Source organism: Convolutriloba macropyga, chromosome 4 (genome assembly GCF_964194025.1).
Source record: "Convolutriloba macropyga chromosome 4, txConMacr16.3, whole genome shotgun sequence".
In the NCBI taxonomy this organism is placed as follows: domain Eukaryota; kingdom Metazoa; phylum Xenacoelomorpha; order Acoela; family Convolutidae; genus Convolutriloba; species Convolutriloba macropyga.
In genome coordinates this window covers 24,542,893-24,557,562 of record NC_134471.1, presented here as the reverse complement: position 1 = coordinate 24,557,562, position 14,670 = coordinate 24,542,893, and the positions used below count along the sequence as shown (strand labels likewise).

Genomic DNA, 14,670 nt, shown 5'->3' with positions numbered 1-14,670 from the left:
GAATGGTTGCTAAACAATGACATCCGGTCCTTGAATAGCTGATAATCCTGTTGGAGTCGTTGATATTCGTTCTCTAGTTCAATAACAGCACTAGCAGTCAAGTTTCCGTAACTCTCGGTGACAACCGTGGAAGAGAAAATGCGTCCTTTGTAGTTTCCGTCCCATTGTTGGGTCACATCATGCGCGAGTTTGTGTCTTGCGAACTGCAGTTGGGTAACGTCGATACGCGGGAGTTCCGGAAAGGGCACAAACACTCTCATCGTCTTGAAAGAGGATGCCACAAACACCGTCGTATCTGAGATGAACACCACTCCTGCTTCTGGCCAATCGTCCTTTTCGAAATCACCAGGTTTGAAAAGAACCAGCCAGTATATGAGAAGATTTCGCAGCATTTTAGCACTCAAACTTTTATCAAGCAGGATAAGAGGTAAAGCCAAGACAAAGTAACGCAGAAAAAAAAATTCGAAATGCAGGAGCCCGCTATTTATACTATTAAAGTTGAAAACTAACCAATAGGATTGGTACTGTTTGTGATTGGTTGGTTACTTTGACCTAGCGCATTGTATAATACTACTTCATACCTTTAAAATATTTTCTTCTGTAGATTGATTACACTATATAAAATTAGTATCATATTCGCATTCGTTATTTCTGCATTGATATTGTAATCAAAAAAATCTATCATGCAACATATAAAAGTTTTACAGTCCCATTCTGTCTACTGGTCGTCGTGTTCTTCTCGGATATCGACGTTGTTCATCATCATCAATTCTGTTCTCTTCGTCTGCAACGATCGCCGGTTGTTCTTCAATTTCATCAATTGTTACTTCCTGCTCGGGCTCGATTTCGTTAGTTGCTGGCTCTTGATCGTCATTGATTTCTGGAATCGGAGCCATAATTGGGGTGGTTCAGTGAATATTTTTTGTATGTCCCCACCAATGTTATCGTCGTCCCACATGTCGTATACAGGCTCCCTAACTCTCCTGTGGATCCTCCGATTACGCTGGAGCAAGGTATCATAATCATCGTCGCTACTTGGCAAATGGTCCGCATCATAACGTTCAGTTGTTAGTCTTTCTGCAATTCGCGTGGATCGACGCAGATGCTGACAATCATTTTTTGATCGTGTTTTGAAAGGTTTCAGTCTGTTATAGTGCACAATCTGGTTTTTCTTCTTGTTCTTCTCGGAACAAATTTCGTAATCAACCTCATTAATTTTTCGTACGACGGTATATGGGCCAGTCCATGGTTGGTAGAACTTCTTTGTCTTTGCCAATTGAGGCGAAAAGAGCCACACCTTGTCGTCTCTCTGATACGGTTTTCCGTACGTTCTCTTGAAAAACTTATCCTTCTGTCTTTGTTGTACTGCGCCTAGGGTCTCACGAGCACACATGTGGGCTTCCCGAAACTTCTCGTCCAAAAGTTGAGTGTACTCGTGTACTGTAAGTTCTGTGTCTGGTGGCTTGGGGAACATTAAGTCAATTGGGTAGACGGCTTCGTCTCCAAACACTAGCGAGAAGGGGGTTTCTCCTGTCGACTTGTGGACAGTTGTGTTGTACACAAACTCTACGTATGGTAGGATTGACTCCCATTCCCCTGGATTTTCTGAGCAGTATTTGCAGATCACATCTGCCAGAACTCTATTGTGGCGCTCTACTTGCCCATTTCCTTGTGGGTGGTATGGAGATGTCCGGGTTCTTTCTATGTTCAGGAGGGTGCACACTTCAGTTACGAGTTCGCTGCAGAAATTGGTTCCTTGGTCTGTATGTAACGTATCGGGGGCTCCAAACCGCAAAACCCACTTCTCAACGAATGCCTTTGCCACATCTGCCGCTGTTATTGTTCAGAGAGCGACAGTGATTACGTATTTTGTAAAATAATTAGTTATGACCAAGATGTATTTGTTTCCCGTGTCTCGGTTACGCGTTACTGGCCCCAAAATATCGGCAGCCACTTTCGCAAACCGTACTCCCACTGTAATTGGTTGCAACTCGGCTTTCAAATTTCTGCCAGCTGTCGATCGCGCTGCACATGGTTTGCAACTTTTGATCCATTTATCAATGTCTCTTCTCATCATGGGCCATCAGAACCGTTGTCGAATTCTCTCGAGTGTCTTGTGTAATGCGAAATGCCCTCCTGTTACTTTGGAGTCGTGCAGTTGTTCTAGTACGCTGCGCTTTGCAACTTGTGGTACAACGATAAGCTCTTGATAGCCGTCTTTGCCAGGGGTATACCACTTTCGTATGAGTATACCGTCCTTCATCATTAATTGCTCCGAATTATTCCACAACCCGAGGACTTCAGGTCCCAGCTTCTGAGCCTGTTCCCTCGTCATTGGGTTTACTCCAAAAGTACTGCAGTTGTACTGTCTGTCACTCAGTGGTACCATAGCTTTTTGCAGAATCGTGGTAATAGCTGAGTCTTCCCTCTGTTTTGCCTTGATTTCATCACTGCTAGCTTTGAGTTCCACTGAGGCCACGTTTTCTTCCGACGGCTCCGTTATCGACAAAAGAAAAACCTCTGGTTCTCGCAATTTCGCTATTGCCGTCTCCAAGTTCGTGGGTTCCGGACAGGATCCAGTTGCTGCCTCTTCCTCGCCCTCCTGCCACTCAGGTTCCCTTGTTGTTTGCCGAGAAAGAGCGTCTGCATTGCCATGTTTCTCACCAGGCAAGTGAACTACTTGGAAGTCGAACTCTTGCAACACCTCGATCATTCTGTATGTCATTCTGTCAGCATTCTGACGAATGAGCCATTGTAAACTTGCGTGGTCTGTCCGAAGTATGAAAAGGAATACCCAGCAAATAGGAGCGGAACCACTTTATTGCTTGAACAACTGCCAATGCCTCCCTCTTCGTTGTACTGTAGTTTACTTCCGTTCCCGTCAGCACGCGACTAGCGAAAGCTAGTGGATTCTCCGTATTGCTGTCGAGATTCGACAGAACAGCCGCAATGCTGTTGTTACTGGCGTCAGTGTCCAAAACAAAAAGTCGGTCGTAATTTGGATGACTCAAAATTGGTGCTCCGATGAGTTTATTCTTGAGGTCTTCAAAGGAGCGCTGACAATTTTCATTCCAATAGAATCGCTGGTGCTTTTTAGTAAGCTCATGTAGGGGCTTCGCTATACCCGCAAAGTCTTTAACAAATCGTCTGTAGTAGCTACAGAAGCCAACGAATGATCGTATCTCCGTGGTATTCGTGGGTTCAGGCCACTTCGATAGGGCGCTCAATTTCCCCTCGTCTTGCCATATTCCATCCGCTCCAATGTGATAGCCAAGATAGGACACTGCTCTTTGAATCAGCTTGCATTTCGAGGGCTTCAGTTTCAATCCGGCTGACGCTAGTCTCTCCATGACAATTTTGAGGTGTTGGAGGTGCTCTTCAAGTTTCTGGCTGTAGATGAGGACATCATCTAGAAAGATGGTCACGAAATCATACAACTCTTCTTTGAACAATTGATTCATGAGGCGCTGGAAAGTTGCCAGCGCATTGCACAGTCCAAAGGGTAGCCGCTTGTACTCATAGTGGCCCCCATCTGGCGTTGAGAAGGCTGTTTTTGGTCTAGCACTCTCAGTGAGTGGTACTTGCCAGTAGCCAGCTGCTAGGTCCAAGGAGCTGTAAAATTGGGCCCCTTCCAGGCAATCCAAGATCTGATCAATTAATGGCAATGGAAATGCGTCCTTTTTGGTGATCGCGTTTAGTTTGCGGAAATCTACACAGAAACGTGAAGTGCCATCCTTCTTTCCCACTAATACCACTGGAGCACTCCAATCGCTTTTTGACGCTTGGATGATGTCCAAGTCGAGCATCTGTTGCACTTGTTTCTTAATCTCTGCCAGCTTAGCCGGAGTTGTCTTGTAAGCCGGTAGCTTGATTGGTGCGTTTTCGCTGGTGTCAATGTTGTGCTCAACTAGGGTTGGTCAGACCCAACTCATTGTCATCCTTTGCAAAATTGGCTCTAAAATTGTAGACAATCTGATCCACTACGTCTTTCTGTTGGTTGTTTACCCCCTCTGCGTTCTCAAGGAGTGCCTCCATGATTTCGTGTACGTCAGCGTTGAACTGAGCATCTTTGCTGATTGTTGAGAGCACCGCAGGGGCTCCCTTTATTGAGTCTTCATTTAAAACTTCTGCAGGTGGTTGGTCAGGGATGATCCAAAATCTAACCTTGGAAACGCCAAATATTCTGATGATGAAATCGTGTATGATCTCCATGTTCAATCCAAGGAGTTTCAAGTCCTTCTCGTCAATTCTGAGTTCCATTGTGTGGTATCGTTCGGCTTTGGTTAGAAGGTTCGCCAGCAAGCGCCAAAGATCTGTGTACAATACCTTCTCTCCCTGTTGAAACCAGGGGTTAATGTAATAACATGTATTGGACCCCTTGTCCCAATGAAAAACTGCCTCTGATCGTTTTCCGAATAATTTGAAACGGAGTCCAAGTGCGTTGTCAGTTTCTATTAAGGTGTTCTCCGTTTCGGGCGAATTGGGCATCAGTTTCACCATTGGCGTTCTGCGGTGTTCTTCAGAAACATAATCACGGTTTTCGTACGCTAACCGATTGGGGGTGGGACTCTCGAATTCGTAAAATTTCTCGAAGAGCCAGTTAGTATCCTCTAGCTCCTCTCGGTTCTTTGGCCATGCAGTTTTATTAACTTTGGCAATTAGGGCACTCGCTTCGATGTAAGCACTTGTGTCTGCATGGTTTTCCATGACTATTTTGCCATGGCCCCCGCCATCACACGAGTAAATTGCAGGAACTGACAGTAATGACTTCTTGGGCCAATTTGTTTCCGAGACCAGAAAATTTCCTTGGGACATGTTTACCCCGCTCTCCGAGATCTCAATCTCCACAGATGGTCTCCCGTAGGGTGCTATTTCTGTTGCGTTCAGGCATCTGGCTGTCAAGAATCCTCCTTCGAAGCCGCTCATCTCACTTGGTCCGTGGTCAATAGTGTTGGCAATCACTTCGGTCTTGAATACACAATCGAATGTCACAGCACTTGATTCAGTAGTACCGGTGAACAATTGACCCGTGTGGAAATTGATCGAACATTGATTGGGCTTGAGGAAAGCTGTGCCAAGGATGATGTCCACTGGCAGCATCGGGGCTACCAGAAAGTCTGCATCGCACACAAACTTGCCGCCCATGCAAACTGGCAAGGTCTTTTTACCCTGGAGTCGGATCTGCTTGCCCTCCGCATGGTACACTGTCCCTTCATACTTCTATAGGGGCACGGGGTACTGTTCTGCTATCTCCTTGGACATGAGGTTTACCCCACTGCCGGTGTCCACTACAGCCCTTCTTTCAGCTCCACCAATATCGGCTTTCACTAGTATCGATGGGCCGCTACTTTCTCCCACTGACTTCGCTTTCGAGGATCCGGGTAGTTTTAGGACAAAAATGGGTGACACATTGCTGGCCGGAGCAGTCCTGGGCGGATTATGTTCTCGCCCCGGCCGATCCTCGTTTAAATGCTCCTTCTTATTTGGGCAGTTTCGAGAATAGTGCCCTTTCTCATGGCATGCATAGCACTCAACGTCTTGCTTTGCCCTTTCGCTTTTTCCTGGTCGCTGAGGTTTCATTGCCTGGAAACCATTCTTCATGACCTGCATCATTTCCTCCTGCATCTTAAGGGACTGCACAAGCGATGATTGAATCGAATCTAGAGCAGAACTGTTTCCCAAGTCTGTGCCCTCAACGTCCACATATCATACACCAACACCACGGCGGCGGTATCTCTGAGCCTCAACCTTGGTCACTGCTTCTAGATTAAGTGCTCTCTGGTATGCTGCATTCAGCGTTGCGGGTTCTTCCCGCAGTAGGTGCCCCCTCACGTCGGGGTCCATCAATCCTTCTATGAAGGTCTCCTTCGCTGCCAAATTCCTTGCATCTGCCGCTAGAGCTGCATTGGCCGATTCACTAACTTTCCTCACTCGTCGGTAAAAATCCACAATCTTCTCAGACTCCCCTTGTTGCAGGCTTTTGAATTCTGCCCTGGCCGTCCTAAGGTTTGGGTAGTCTCCGATCCCGTTCCTCAACTCATTGAGTTGAATCTGGGGTGTTGGTGCTGGGTGTCCTGCTTCCTGTTGCAGGAACTGCGCCGGGAGTATGTAGTACTCGTCAATTGCATGACCAGTCAAGCATGTTGGCAGAATTCCTCCTGACTGAGCGTCATTCCACCCGTTCGCTTGACAGACAGCATGGAAGTGTCTCGCCCAACGGTCGAAAGAGTTGAAAAACTTCGACGGGAACTTGCTGTGTACTTGGGCTTGGGGCCTCCTGCCGCTGGAGCCACTGCAGCGCCGCCACCTCCTCCCGCTCCAGCTCCTGGTTGTGCCATCTGAAGCTGGAAATCGTCCCCTTCTTTCTCACAGTAGCTTCTCTGGGACCACCACTGTAAGATTGCCTATTGCGCGCTCAAACACGTTCTCGGGAGCAAGAGCCTCCTTCTACTGAGCCTCGCGCTCTTCTGGTCTTCTCCCGGGTTCCTGTGCTTCTCCTCTGCAAGGGGGCAACCTCACTTCTGCTGTTGGCTACTGGACTAGGAAGAAGAGGAGAGTTGCAGCTAGAAGATTGAATTGAAATCTTCTGGAGAGGGTAGCTGGAGAGAGGGCCAAGTCCGTTGTTGAAGCTCCAAAAAGTCCGAAACAACTGATTTTGAATTTTTCAGAGTCCTTCTTTTATCCTACTTTTCCATATGCCTTAAGTTCAGCCAATCAAAAGCATTGACGTCAGAACTCTGCTTCTTTTCTTTTGGTAATACGTACCGCATGGAGCATGAACTTGGAATTACCAGCCCTCTCCTCAGCATCTATTCCTAATTTGTTCATGCATACAAATTTCAATCGGAATCACATACCCATATTTCAAGTAAATTACTTTTTAATGAATTGCACATATGTTTTTCTACTAAATGAGGGGTATGAAGTTGGTACTTCATTAAAAAGGGTTGACTTCCTTGCTGACTTTTGCTCCTAAATTCAAACTACATTTCCTATTCAATATTTGCTTATAAATTATGTTTGGTTTATCATCTTTGACGATTTGGTGGATCTTGGATCAATTACGAATGGAGACAATCAACGGTGCAAGAATTCATCAAGATCAATGAATCAGTAAGAAAAGAAAAATAAAACTTAAAAGACAATTATAGACTGCATATAAATATACTTTATTCATATATGTTGGTGAGTTAATATTGTTTTAACTTATTCCCTTAGTCAAGCGAATAGCGCTTGACTCAGGCATATTTCTTATCATAGTATTTCAGGCTATGCAACAGTTATTTGAGTCCTAAATTGCGTCTAATTTTCAATCCTTCAAAAAATAACAAATCAATATATCGTTCAACAAACTACTAAATGAATAAAAAAATCTACCTTAGAGGGCCGATTGGACCTGTGATTACCATAGTATGATTACCAGAAGAGACTGCAATAAAAGTCAAATAATTACAAACACTAATTACGACCAAAACTCGTTGTCCATTTTTTGAAAATCTCTAATAACCAAATCAAAATAATGTTATCAGATAAAACTTACTCCAAAGAAGATTAACCTGTACTTCATTAAAAAAATATGGGATTTTTCCTTAATGCGAATTGGTATTAAATCGACAGGAATTGAGCAAAATTTAAAAAAACGCTGCTTTTTTTTGAAGTGCAGAACGAAAAAGAAGTGCACGAAAACGATGTCCCAGCCAACTAAACATCGAGTTCTTCTCTTAAAACATTGAAAATTCTTTATTGCATTTTTTCAAATGACCAGATGGCCACCCATTATCGTGATACAGCGAAAAGGAAAATAAAAACCTGCAAAAACGGGACAATATGCAAAAATCACGAATGTTTTACGACAAAGTGGTTGAACGAAGAACAAAGACTATTTGAAGAAAATACAACCATTCTAAAGTAAAATTTGTATTCTAATAGATTATGGATGTGACTTAGAGATGCTAAGCTGCAAGTTAACAGAAAAAAGATTGGTAAATCTCAGAAACCCATTGTGTTTTTTGAAAAATCAAACATATTCTAAATTTATAATTGACATAAGTTTTCGACCTAAAGAGTAGACAGTTTATCTTGCGACTTCATCGAAAGCCAATAGCGCCTGTTAAGGAGACTACGACAGAATAACTTTAAATAGAATCTGAGCTAAAAAAATTCAAAAACAACTTTACGAAACCACAGTGTTGAAGCCATCAAAATTCTAAAATATTAACCGCGAGAACAACTAATCTTCATTTGCGTCCCTTTTGAACATCCTGAAATGTTTTTTGTAAAACGAATCTCTCAAAATGACAGCAAAAAGAATCACCAAAATATAAAAGTATCTAAATTTCACAAAACTATTCTGAAACAAAGTGTCTAAGCCCTGAAGACATCAGGAAAAATGTTCAAGTAACAGAAAAAACAGCGTTTGGTTCAACAAAACAAATAGGCAAACTCTCAATAAAAAGGTGGAGCTACGAAAATGATACTACATTGTAAAATGCGAAAAACGCAAACCTGAATAAAAAGGGATAAATTGAGGAATCGTTTCTTTTTTTAAAAAGATTATATATTTAAGTCAAAAAAACCATTAGCTATCTTTTGATATCAGTTATTAGGTTCATTTAAAAATCTGTAGATTTACGCTGAGACCTTTAGTTACGCAATATTTGCCATGTGGCATCAAAAATTAACAACAAATACAGGGTAAAAGAACACTACCAAACTCTTCAATAAGTAACGCAGCCCTTAATACCATATGTTATGAAAACAATAAAATTTTCAGTTACAACTTTTGTTGTTCATTTTTTTTTTCACTTAGATTGATAAGTATTGTGACAAATTACCAAAGAAACGAAAACAATAGCCAAAATGGGCAATTATGTAAGAAAATCACAAAATTTTGCTTGAAAACTCGTAGTACCAAAACCAAGAAATCGTCAATTTAAAACACTCCTCCACGAAAACAGTATGATTCTATAACAAAGCATATTTGACCTGTATTTACCGAAAAACCCAAAAATTAACAGGAATTTGACAAAAAAATGACGCGTTCAGTAAATCACTGATATTTCCTTAAAACAAATAATTTCAATGACACAAAACACATTAGGTAACTACCGAACGCATGATACTGATTCACTAACCCTTCTTGAAGAAGCCACTTAGTTTTTTGAAAGTTTGGACTTAATAATCAGACTGCAAAAAAGAATAACAATTGAAGGCAAACGAATGAATTCAGTGAAAGTTTACTAAAACTTTTCTTCGAAGCCATAAAAACCATTAGGTTCTCTGAAAACAAACCAATTCAACTTTTGACATCATTTTTACCTATATGGGAGCTACATTGGAGCTACATGGGAGCTGTTTTTAAGGAGGCAGTGACTAAAAAAAATTGTTGGTAATTAGTCTTAAAAACGAAAGCAGATGATTTTGAAAAAAAGTCATCACCAAATCAAAAATTAAAAATTTCTGATTTCAAGAAGCCACGACATCGAATTTATCCCTGATTTTCCAAGTGCCCACCAAACCACCCAACTGTTTCAAATACTTGCGAGTTAAACCAATTAGTGAGTGAAATACTTCAAAAATTTTAAAAAACGATGATGGATTTTGTATAATTTTTGAGTTAAATTAGTAAAAAAGGCAAACTTTAATTCCAGAAGACTTTTATAGGGCGCCAAGTTTCAATTAGTTTCTTTAAAGATGTTTTGTTAGCAGTTTCGAGGTCTCCACTTCCGGCAAACTTAGGTAAATTGGGCCAAAAAAGCAAAAAAACCACTTAGCTAAATTGGGCCAAAAAAGCAAATTGGGCCAAAAAAGTAAAAAAAGCAAAAAGCAAATTCATGCAAAATAGTAACAATATAACTCTACCGTTAAATTTTTTAGCTTATTTCAAATTATATTAGCAAAGTTGAGCCAAATAAAAAAATTACTGAAAATATGAAAAAAACTGCCGAATATTCACAAAACTTTAGACCCCGATGACTCGATGTAAAAATGACCTGTAAAAAACGAAATTCGAAATTTTTTTTATAGATTCATATTCTAGGATATACGTGCTTTACTAGGTCATATAAGATTCTTAGTAACCATACTTGGTCATATAGGATTTTTAATAATCATACTAGGTTATATAAAATTCTTAGTAACCATATTAGGTCATTTAAGATTCATAGTAATCATAACTGAAAAACTAAAAGTTAAGATAACTCCCTGTAAAAAAATTAAACTATAAAACGTCTTTTCATTTCCATTGTCTGGGATGCACGTGCTTTTTTATGATACCACTCACAACTCTCTACGTTGAAGATATCGATCGGAGAAAATTGACTGAACAAAAGAACCTATTTATGTATATAGTTCCTCCCTCCCCACTAAAGTGGGGGTCAGAACAGAGGCGGATCTCTTCCTCTTCTTTGTTTTCTCTTCTGTTTTTGTTTGTTTTCGATTACTTGCAAAAATTCAAAAAAAAATCAAATTGCGAACATGAAGCTCCAGATAAACTTTGCGACCATTAATAGCTTTAGCAAGCAAAGTAATGTTTCCAGTCCAGTCAAAAAAGCATCATTTAATTTTTAATTCAAATAATTTTCTTACAGAACAATTGCTCTAATTATATTTTCTAATTTTACAGTTGGAGAGCACGTTCAATTTTTTCAACTGAGTTAATTCGTCGGTTTTCATCTTAGACTTGAAACAGAAATCCTGCCTTTATGTGCAAACAAATTCCTGGTACATCACTGGATCATAGGTATTTAGAAAAACAATGCTGTAAAATATTATGTGTAGAACTGTTTTTTTTTCATTGATTATATTGAATTTCTGTAGCTTTTTATCGCAGATCCAGAAAACGTCTTCATGAAAAAATTTGAATATATTTCTTTATATGAAACAGTTACTACAGTTAAAGAAACTTATCACTATTGACACCCTGATTAAAACCGACCATAAAAATCTGATCTTGTTTGCAAAAGATTTTAGAAAATTAGAAAGAATTCGTCGTTTCGTAAAGGGACTTTTCTTATACAAATTTGAAAACAAATTGATTGTAGTATTATCGGGTTGAATAAAATTTTTAAAAATATAATCAAGGTGTGGATATAAGCGATAAAAACTGCTAACATCAATTTCAGTTATTTTTGCCTTAACTTACTTTAATTTTTTTAAAACTAATGAGGTAAGTTTACCTCAACTTATATTAAATTTAGGATTTATTTACCTCAGCAGTTAAGGTAAATAATTCAATTAAGCTAAGGCAAAGTTTAAGTTTCTTATTATCGTTAAGGTATTCTTAGTATTCTTAGTATCGTTAAGGTGAAAACTTACAAAAATTTTAAGGTAAATTTGGGTTGACTTGACGACTTCTTTGAAGGTGGTGAAGCCTTAACTTTTAAGGTGAAATTAATAAGGTTGGGTTAGCTTACTTTGAGGCAAGTTAAGGAAAGACAGTTTTTAATTAACAGTTGAGGTGAGTTAAGTTCTTTTTTCAGATAAATTACCACAACTTTATTTAATGTTTATAGCCTGCTATGTATCAAATAGGATTGCCAAAAGATCTATTTTGCAAGGTCGCCTGAAATTTTTGATGTGAAATCATACTTGTTCATGTGATTTCTTGCCAGTCCATAATAAGAACAGATTTCTTCAAAATAGAGAGATCATCTGACAAATTTGCTTAGTAGTAATAAGTTATTTGCTCGGTGACATTTCAAAACTATCAGTTTAATTTGAAAACAGATGCGAACAAAATGTGTTAAATTAAATTAAATCAAACGTAGGTGGTCTTTTACGCCAAATTTAAATTTTCTGCAATTTGTATCAGTGATTTATCAATGAATCAAAAGTTACTAAATCTTGTAGTAGTTGACTGATCACTGATTGAATGCGAAAATCACTCAGACAAACAAGCTAATGATTATGATAAACTAAATCCCAAATGTAGTTAAAGTTCTTGTTTTAATAATATCAATTGGCGGCACGTGGAATTAATCTTACTGCATATCAGACGAAATGACGCCTTATCTAATCATCGAAATGCTTTCATATGTTCAAATCAAGTAATCTAAGCGTAATGTATTAGTCATTTAGATTTCCAATCATGGGCTTCTTAAACAGGCAATGCTGTTACTTCGAAAATAAGAATGTGTGATGATTTGATCATAACAAACCCAGAAAAAATACAGTACTGAATTATAGTATGATCATGGCAAAATGTGCGCTGAGTCCGTCATTTAAATGTCCGTAAATGTTGACTAAGAGCATGTTGATTAATCAGTGTTTATTATTACATAAACAAAGTGCCGTCAACATCTGTCGAATTGTGAGTTGAATTTCATAGAAGTCATTGTCGCCATTAGTCGAAAAATTTGAAAAGGCAAAAAATGAAAATATAGCTATTGTAACCGATATAGCTAAGCAACCAAGAGTATTTTGTAACAAACCCATTCTTCGCAAAACTTTTAAGATAAAGATTTTGCTGGCAATATTACTCAAGTATAAATTGAAACTGTCGAAACACTCACAATTGCTTGCCATAAACAATTAAAATAAATAACGACAGTATCAGTAAAATTTGCGAGGTTCCTTGTTCCGCTGGGGAAGTATAAAATAAACGCGCTCAAAACATTTACTAATTTCTATTCGCTTTCAATTTTTTTGCTACAAAATTCTTTCATTTGGACCATTTTTGTACTACTGAAAAGCATTTTTGAAAACATTTGATGTGTGAAATTCTCTTTAACGACTTCTTTTCACTGAACAATCTTTTCCCATTTAGATCAATGTAGGAACTTCGCTCATGTCATTTTATTAATTTTCTGTTCGGTTTTCAAATGAACCTCAAACTAATTTGAAAAATGTACTGTTTTTCTTTTTTTGTTGAGACGAGATCGTAATAAAGTCTTGGATTCACTTTTTCTGCATTAAACATTTGATATTTTCATAAGGCATACGATCATGCAATACGGTATTTTTGCAGCCTTTTTCGTTTTAAAAATCATTTATCCTCTTGCTCAAGCATGCGACTACCCGACTTCCGAAGCTGTTGATTTTAGACGAAAAGAGTTGAAGGTCTATTTTGCGTTTGGGTCTTTGTTTTGTTTTTAATTTAAAACGTCAGAAAATTTGATTTGATTAATTCATAAAAGTATCAAAATGTTATTTTGTTTGGTTTCAAACCATTAAATATCAAGATAGTCCAAATAATTTTGAATTGCTATGATGATAGCAATGCTCGTACATTCTGCAATTCGCTCTATTTACGAAAAATTTAGTTGAAAATACAAGAACTTCGAATTTGGTAAACTAGACGTGTCAAAGAGGTGAAGAAAAAAATTTTATGTGTGCGCCGAATTTTAAAAAAAATTTGAAGAAATCGCGAGGATTAAAAATTTGAGGAAATTATAATAGAAACAACTAAATGTAGGAAGAAAACGGACCATTTTTACGCTTCAAAACTTACCGACGAATTTCTACATGTTAAACCGAACATACCAAAGCTTTCTTACTTTTCAGAACCGAAGATATCGAAGATTCTTATGCATACAATCAATGTTGCCAATCAAACCAAACTTTCTTAAGTTTTCTTTTCTAAGCCAATCTTGACCACAATTTTTCACAATTTTTTAAAAGTTCTTGTTTAGTCTGCTCTACAATGATGGAACTTGTAAAGTCATAATTTACCCGTGCATTGGTTTTTTTTACAATTTGTTGTGGTCCAAGCTCTATTTTGATGAACTAAAAATGGTCAATAAAAATTGGCAGTCGGCAGTGGCGGGACCCAAAAACACATGATCAGAGGGGGCCTCAGTCACATAAACGATCTTGTCAATGATCGCTCGAATGTCTGACATCAATATTAAATGTTCCATATTTTTAGGCAAAACTTATACAAGAATTGGGACTTTGTGTCCGTGGTGGTGGAACTGCATCGGAATCCACCAACCAAACATCAATTCCGAATCTGTCCTCAGCCCAATCAACCAATCAGGTTCTAATAACAAAAATGACGTCATTAGTCGGCAGCCTACGAGCGGAACAGCTTGCATTGGTGCGAAATCGTATTCCTCAATAAACAATTAGCATTGCCAAAATAAATAGAATTTACGCATGAATTTCAGTGTTGCTTTGAGGAAATCATATAGTTTTTGTATAGACTTGTATTTTGATTAAAAATATTATTTAATGTGTAAATTTGAATGATTTTAGTAGGAGATAATTATTCACTATTGCCCCAAAATGATAAGCCCTCATGGAAAATTTTTAATTCTTCAAATTTCAACCCCCTCCCACCACAGTTTATGATACAAAAAGTTATGATATTACTAACTAGGGAACAAGAAGCTGCTTCATTTAATGAAATAGTAAAATGGTCAGCAGCATACCAGCAGCATACTATTTTTGCAGGGGTTGAGTGTGTGTTTTTGCCTTTTAATGAGATGGTATTAACAGTGAGAAAAAAATTAACATAATTTTAGGAAAAATTGTGCCAATATGCGCATATCTTTTGTATGTGAGGGTTTATTTTTCTAGCACCAACTATGTTATGCTGCGATAAACTGATCTGGATTTCAATGAATTGACTATTTTTTAAACACAGTGGTTGAAGTGTTTACCAAGGTTCTACGCCCCTATTTCAATTGATTTGAATAGATGACCTCTGGAACTGCTCTATAATTTCTG

General features: G+C 38.6%; 1 protein-coding gene across 2 annotated transcripts in view; it reads left to right on the top strand.

Annotated features, from left to right (window-relative positions):
• The window catches only part of LOC142338333 (major facilitator superfamily domain-containing protein 4A-like), a 36,492-nt gene extending 22,218 nt beyond the window's left edge, over positions 1 to 14,274 (top strand). For both annotated transcript variants that reach the window (XM_075388037.1, XM_075388036.1), the window contains one exon: positions 13,868 to 14,274. In XM_075388037.1, coding sequence (XP_075244152.1) covers positions 13,868 to 14,070 — 203 coding nt within the window. In that variant the 3' untranslated portion in view covers positions 14,071 to 14,274. The remainder of the gene's footprint in view (positions 1 to 13,867) is intronic.
• Positions 14,275 to 14,670: the final 396 nt, after the last annotated feature.